This window comes from Verticillium dahliae, genomic scaffold (genome assembly GCF_000150675.1).
Source record: "Verticillium dahliae VdLs.17 supercont1.14 genomic scaffold, whole genome shotgun sequence".
Classification (NCBI taxonomy): Eukaryota; Fungi; Ascomycota; class Sordariomycetes; order Glomerellales; family Plectosphaerellaceae; genus Verticillium; species Verticillium dahliae.
In genome coordinates, this window is record NW_009276945.1 from 371,279 (window position 1) to 378,644 (window position 7,366).

The following is a 7,366-nucleotide window of genomic DNA, read 5'->3' on the forward strand; positions in this document are numbered from 1 at the left end:
GCCCCCAAAGCCCCTTCTCACTCCGCCCTTTTCTCCTACACACTGGTCTGCATCCCCTTACGCGCAATGCTTGGCTGTGTGAATAGTTTGCTGACCTGGTCTTGTGCTCCAGTCTCACCGCAAGCCATGGTGGCCCCGAGGGCGAGCCAGCCGCTCTCGCTGTGCCTGTGCCTGTGCCTGTGCCTGTGCTTGTACCTGGTGTCTGCCGTCGTCGTCGCCGTCGCCAGTCCGCTACCACGCACGGGAGTGCTTGAGGCTTTGAGGCGATGTACTCTGGTCTTGATGCCCGTCCTCGGGAACGCCCATGATGTAAGGGCTACCGGGCAAGACCTCGTGAGATGATCCATCCGTCCTTTCCGCGTGCTGGCTCGTGGCCTCGGGGAACGCAGCATGAGAGCACAGAAAAGGGACGTGACAGCAACAGAGACATCCCACAAAAGATGTGCAACTGGTTACGCACCACCACCACCACCACTACCAATACTAACCAAGGCGGGGGCGGCTCTGACATGAAGCCTTGACATACGTATTCCTGTTTTCTCCTCCTGCTCATCGCCTCCCGCAGCATCATCGGCAGACAGCTCCATACTACATCCGGTACATATCACGCAACGTTCACGCAATACGCAAGCAACACTGCACTGCCGCGGCGCTGTTACTGTTGCTTCGATACTTCAAAACGTCGCCGGTCTGACCGACCCTGCCCTCCTCTCCGCCCCCCTAGAATTTCTCGAAACTTGCGGCGATCACGCACATCTTTCCGAAGTCTCCACGTATTTGCCCTTGGTTCTGGCTCCTGGTATGCTGCGGAGCAAGCCCGCCAGACAGGCTAACGTGGCCCGCCTCTTTTGATTTCCGTCCCGTCTCCTGACCCATCCATCCCGGACCTTGCTTGTCTTCGACATCGGCCTTGGGTTGGCGCCTTGCATCATCCATCAGTGCCTCGGGCTGCGACGTGCCTCTACATTGGGTCCCGTCCCTGACCAGACCTCCGCCTCAAACAACAACAGATCGCCCGCCCATAGCGCCTCCCGTCTTTGACTGCTCTCCGACTCTTTCACATCCCGAGAGTCTCGAGTCACCTTCCCTGGTCCTTTGATAGCCAGCATCCTTCACTGTTCTTGTCTTGCCCTGTCTTGATCGGCCTTGGCTTATCTTCCATGCCGTTGCAAATCATCCCGCACTGCATGTATCAGCATAGTCCGATATATTCTTAGCCTGGAAAGAAAAGATTACTACGACGATACGACAGCAAACTCAACAGGGAGGTACCAGTTAGAGCCTCCCTCAAACCCCTCTACCACACAGACGCTCTTGTCGTCACCTCCATCGCCCACCCAGTCAGATACTGGGGGTACTCTGCACAGAGGCACTTGCCAAGGTGTCCGAGTCGATTTCAAACAGCCATTCTGTCGCATTTCGAGGTCTCAGGTTCCCTGTGGATCGCTGCGAAGGAACCGACGTTCACGAAATAAGCTATTTTCTTATAAGCAGCCCGCCTTGCACGCCCAGAGAAACCCAAGAACAACGCATTCCAGCCTTGCCTCAGAATCACCGTTCCCTTTCACTCTCTTCGACAAGTCTGAACCAAGACTTGCCCTCTGTCTCTCCTTCAACGCTCGCCCCGGTTTGGCGCAGGACACTACACGACAGGCAAGGCCCCCATCCCTCCCACCCCACGACCACTGTACTTAGCTGGCGTGGCACTCCCCGGCGGAATAAGAAATCCAGCAGGCCTTGATTTCTTTCCGACTTCTTGTCATCACTTGAGAGAGTCCACTCTCCTGCGGCTTGCCTGACTGTCTTCCCCACACCAGACCCTCGTCACTCGCCTCTTGCCTCTCATCCGCCCCCTGCACCAGTTGCTGTCCTGCAGCCTCTCCTCGGCCTCTCTTTCTATCCACCTGCGTTGCGTGGCCAGCATTTTCCGCGCGTCTTCTCGAGACCCTCTCCTCGTCCTTCCGAGCTGCCGCTGTTAGTGAGGTCGAGCTCCTTCGACGACCTGCTTCCTCGCAACTCCTTTCACCGCCAGCATTCTTTGCTCAGCGTCCTGCTGAACGTTGCCCATCATGCCTGATCTCGGCCTCAGCGACCTCAACAGCATTCTGACCATCTTGGGTACGTTTAATGCCAAGAACCAAAGCAGCTGCCAGGGCGGAATTCTCCAGGATCTCAACCCTTGGCACTGCTGATTGCATCGGCAATGCTGACCCTGGCTGTCAACTACAGGTCTTTTCATTGTTCTTTACGGAGTCATTTCCGTCAAGTTCAAGAACCAATGGTACCTGGGTGAAGCCCGTATGTCGTCGCCTCTCCCCGAAGTAGGCCGCCGCTCAGTGCTAACGCAAACAGTGCCGGCCGTTATCATTGGCATTTGCCTGGGCCCTATAGCAGCGAAGTTCATAGTGTCAGAACGATGGGGAAATCCCGAACCAGGACAGACGTCCGAAATCACTCTGGTCAGTACTCTTTGGTCTCCCCGTTCGTTGCCATCAAGTACTGACTGCTTTCCTCACAGGGCGTCATGCGAGTGATGATTGGCATTCAGCTGGTCATCGCAGGCTACCAACTGCCCGCTAAATACACCATGGCCCGCTGGAAGGACATGACCCTAATACTAATCCCCGTCATGACAATGATGTGGCTCTGCACCACCGTCTGCGTCCTGGCGACCATTCCCAAGCTGAGCCTGCTCGCCTGCATGGTCGTCGCAGCCTGTGTCACGTCGACCGATCCCGTTCTCTCGCAGGCTGTCGCAAAGGGTCCGTTTGCCGACAAGTTTGTCGCTCGTCCCGTTCGTGAGGTCATCTCCGCCGAGGCCGGTGCCAATGACGGATTCGGCTTCCCCTTCTTGATGCTCGCCACCTACCTCATCCGCCATGCCGAGGGCGTCAGCGTCCAATCGATGACGGGTGAGAGTGACGGCGGTCTACACAGGCGTGCCGGCGATGTCGAGCGCCAGGGCGGCGGCGTCAGTGTGGCCATGGGCAACTGGTTCCTCGAGACTCTGCTCTACTATGTGATCATGGGCGCCGTTTACGGTGCTGTAGCCGGAACTCTGACTCGCTTCGCGGTCAAGTTCTCCCTCAAGAGGTGAGCCCGAGTGACCCGTGGCAGCAGAGTGTTTGACTGACAGATTGTCCTGCAGGAAGTGGATCGACAGCGAGAGCTACCTGCTCATCCCCCTCGCCCTCGGATTCCTGATGATCGGCAGCGCTGGCCTCGTCGGCACCAACGACCTGATTGCCTGCTTCGCCGCCGGGAGCGCGCTCAACTGGGATGGCGAGTACCTCGCCGAGACGCTCAAGCGTCACGACGAGGTCAACTCGAGTATCGACGTCATTCTCAACTTTGGCGGCTTCATGTACCTCGGCAGCATCTTCCCGTGGGCCGGCTTTCAGAACGCCGAGACCGGCATCACCTACGGCCGCCTATTTGGTCTGGGATTCCTCGTTCTCCTGTTCCGCCGCATTCCCGCCATCATGATCACCTATAAGCTGATGCCGCACTCGATCCGAAACTGGAAGGAGGCTCTCTTTGTGGGATACTTTGGCCCGATCGGCGTCGGTGCCGCCTTCTACGTCGAGCACACCAAGCACCTGTTCGCCCACCTTGACGAGACGAACGACACGGAAGTGAACGACTTGCTCCGTGCCCTGTCTCCCGTCGTCTACTGGCTCGCACTCTTCTCCATTGTTGTTCACGGCCTGTCGATTCCCATCCTGAACGCGCTTTACGGCTACTTTGGCGTCCAGCCGATCCAGGATGACGCTGTCGAGATGCGCCGCAAGTCGGTCCACGTCGCGGCGCCACCCAACGCCATTGAGGGCGACAAGGAGACCTTTATCGCCTACAACCGTTTCTCCCGTCCCGTGTTCGACAACAATCAGCTTCCCGACTGGCGCGACGAGAACCCCGAGCCCAGCCTCGACGTGGATCTCGAAGCGACAAAGTCGGAAGCGGCGCTCAGCGCGCCGCGCACACCGCGCACGCCGCGCAACCGCAGCAGGGAGCAGGAGCACGATTCGCTTCATGGATCGACGCGGGGCCAACGCGGGCATGGGCATGTAAGCCGCCAAGATGGCGTGCCAACAAACACGGCCTGCCACTGGTTTGGGGCTTCGCTGCGGTCCCTACGCCCGTGCCGATAACTACCATCACAATACAAACACCGGCAGCATGCGGAGAAGGATGCTGGCGGGGACTTCGAGGTCGTTTCGCGACGGCAGCTCTACCACGTACGCGTGGTACTCGAGACTTTTTAGTTGGACGTGGCACTTTTCTCTCGCGTCTTATTTCATAGATGTGCATGGCCTGGTGCATTGCGAGCTTATTTTTTTCCTGTCTTGAATACAGGGTGCATCTGCATGAATGATCATTGGCAAGCGAGCTTTTCTTTATGTTTGATTCTGGAACAATCTTGATTTGTGTGACCGGCGTGGCGGTGGAGTCTGAGCACTGCATAGATAGAATTTAGATCTCATCAGAATACCGGTCACCTTTTCTGCTACGGAGATGTTTACGCCGTGGGACACTTGGCAGCTGGATGACCAGATGAAGAGATGGCTTCCATGTCAAGTGTGACGTTCGGAATGCGTCTGCTTACGTGTCAAAGGTTAGAGGGGTGTCAGCGTCTGACGAACAGGCCATTGACGTAGTTGAAGTCTCGGCGATGACTGTCCAAGTTTGTTCTTACGTCTCGAGTTGGCTAAGGGAGTGTGGTAACGTATTGGTTTGCATTGTATCATAAAGTGTGTCAAGACATTTCAGTCTGGGGGGCAGCTTCATCATTGACATCTCTACCCCAAACAAGCATGAATTCGGTACAGTTCCAAGGCCCAGCCCAATATCTAGGCAAGGTCAAGTCGTGGTGTTGAAGTCACAAGTCACGGCCCAATCAACGCAGGCAGACCCCCCCCCCCTCGCAGACCCTGAACCCCCTTGACCCCCACCAGCGCCACCGCCGCCTCTTCGCCATTGACAGCGCTCGATAACGATAAGATAAAGATTTTTTTCTCCATCGCCCGTCGCCCGTCGCCCATCACAGCCAGATTGTCCGTTCGGCCTTTCCATCCCGCCAGTCCCACCGCCCCGGGTAAAAAAAGAAGGCTTCCTGCGTAGCCTTTCTCGACGAAAAGAAAGACGCCCTCTCCTTTCTTCCCTTTTTCGAACAGAAGCAGACATTGCAGAATGGCTGCGACGAAGCGTCTCCTCGCCGAGAGCGAGGACCACAGCGCCGCCGACGATGCGGCCCCCAGCAAGAAGCAGAAGGTCAAGGACCTGCCCGAGGGCGACGACGAGGCGGCGGCGGCGGCGGCGGCGTTGAAGAAGCAGAGGAAGAAGGAGAAGAAGGCGGCCAAGGCGGCCAAGGAGGGCGGCGGTGAGGACAAGGACGAGAAGAAGAAGCGCAAGGAGGAGAAGCGCGAGAGGAAGAGGCTCAGGGACGAAGCGGAGAAGGCGGCTGGCGCGGGCGAGGATGCCCCGATGGCTGATGTCGACGCCGACGCTGAGACGAAGCCCAAGAAGGAGAAGAAGGAGAAGAAAGAAAAGAAAGAGAAGAAGGAGAAGAAAGAAAAGAAAGAGAAGAAGGCCGAGCCACAGAACGGCGCCGCTGTCGCGAGCGCCTCGTACACGCAGTCGGCGGCCCTGACGGCGGTGCCGCAGGCCGACATTGACGCCTACTTGGCCGAGCAGGCGATTGTCATTGGCGACGACAAGTCGACCAACCTGCGCCCCGTTCTCGCCTTTGACCAGCTGCCCGTCACCGACCTCCTCGCCAAGTCGCCGTTTGCCGCCTACACCAAGCCGACGCCCATCCAGGCGGCGTCGTGGCCGTTCACGCTGTCGGGTCGTGACGCCATTGGCGTGGCCGAGACGGGGTCCGGCAAGACGATGGCCTTCGCGCTGCCGCTCGTCGAGTCGATCAGCAAGATGAAGAAGCGGTGCATCAAGGCCGTCGTCGTGTCGCCGACGCGCGAGCTCGCCATGCAGACGCACGAGCAGACGGCGCAGCTGGCGGCGCACCTCGGGCTCAAGAGCGTGTGCGTGTACGGCGGCGCCTCCAAGGACGAGCAGCGCGCGCTGCTGCAGCGCGGCGCCGACATCATCGTCGCGACGCCGGGCCGCCTCAAGGACTTCATGTCCGACGGCACCGTCGACCTGTCGCACAGCCGGTTCGCCGTGCTCGACGAGGCCGACCGCATGCTCGACAAGGGCTTCGAGGACGACATCAAGGCCATCCTCGGCGCCATGCCGGCGCGCGAGGCCCGCCAGACGCTCATGTTCACGGCGACGTGGCCCGCGTCGGTGCGCCTGCTCGCCTCGAGCTTCATGGTCGACCCCGTCAAGATCACCATCGGCTCGGGCGGCAAGGAGACGGCGAGCGGCGCCGTCGAGCTGCAGGCCAACACGCGCATCACGCAGCGCGTCGAGGTCGTCGACGGCCGCGACAAGGAGCAGCGCCTGCTGCAGATCCTGCGCCAGTACCAGGCCGGCCAGGGCCGCCGCGACCGCATCCTCGTCTTCTGCCTCTACAAGAAGGAGGCCACGCGCGTCGAGGCCTTCCTGCAGCAGCGCGGCATCCACGTCTGCGGCATCCACGGCGACCTGCGCCAGGACCAGCGCACCCGCAGCCTCGAGGCCTTCAAGTCGGGCGCCACCTCGGTCATGGTCGCCACCGACGTCGCCGCCCGCGGCCTCGACATTCCCGAGGTCAAGCTCGTCGTCAACGTCACCTTCCCGCTGACCATTGAGGACTACGTCCACCGCATCGGCCGCACCGGCCGCGCCGGCAAGACGGGCGAGGCCATTACCCTCTTTACCGTCCAGGACAAGGCCCACTCTGGATCGTACGTCTCTCCCTCTCGACCGTACCCTGTGAACATCTCGCTAACCCGCTCCAGGCTGATCAACATCCTCAAGGGCGCCAACCAGCCCGTCCCCGACGAGCTCTTCAAGTTTGGCACGACCGTCAAGAAGAAGGCCCACGACACCTACGGCGCCTTCTTCAAGGACGTCGACATGTCGAAGAAGGCGACCAAGATTGTATTTGATTAAGCTAAACTGGATGGGGTACTGAATGGGGTATCTTAACCGGGCGAGAGGAACATGCTAGGGAAAATTCCGTGTGTCAAGGCAGACCAGTCACGTCTCTTTTCAGAACGATGGAGCGAAAATGGCAGCGGACACGTCCTTCGTCTATTCTGTCTTCCTTTTCCTGGCCGCTTGGTAGCATTGCAGGAGAAAATCGCGCTCGGCGAATAAACTAGAGGCGTCATGTTAGTTATGAATGTCAATTTTTTCTTTTCGAGTTTTCTTTTCGAGAATCAAGAAGAGAGAGAGAGAGAGAGAGAGAACATACACGAAT

The 7,366-nt window shown here is 58.8% G+C and overlaps 2 protein-coding genes across 2 annotated transcripts; both read left to right on the forward strand.

The window, feature by feature from the left end:
- Positions 1-2,069: 2,069 nt before the first annotated feature.
- Positions 2,070-4,151, forward strand: VDAG_06713 (Na+/H+ antiporter 2; the record flags this gene model as incomplete). Its single annotated transcript, XM_009659417.1, has 4 exons — positions 2,070-2,118; positions 2,230-2,459; positions 2,519-3,093; positions 3,149-4,151. The coding sequence occupies 4 exons, from the start codon at positions 2,070-2,072 to the stop codon at positions 4,149-4,151; spliced, it is 1,857 nt and encodes a 618-aa protein (XP_009657712.1).
- Positions 4,152-5,190: 1,039 nt separating this feature from the next.
- On the forward strand, positions 5,191-7,056 carry VDAG_06714 (ATP-dependent RNA helicase DBP3; the record flags this gene model as incomplete). The annotated part of the gene is made up of 2 exons (XM_009659418.1): positions 5,191-6,848; positions 6,903-7,056. The coding sequence occupies 2 exons, from the start codon at positions 5,191-5,193 to the stop codon at positions 7,054-7,056; spliced, it is 1,812 nt and encodes a 603-aa protein (XP_009657713.1).
- Positions 7,057-7,366: the final 310 nt, after the last annotated feature.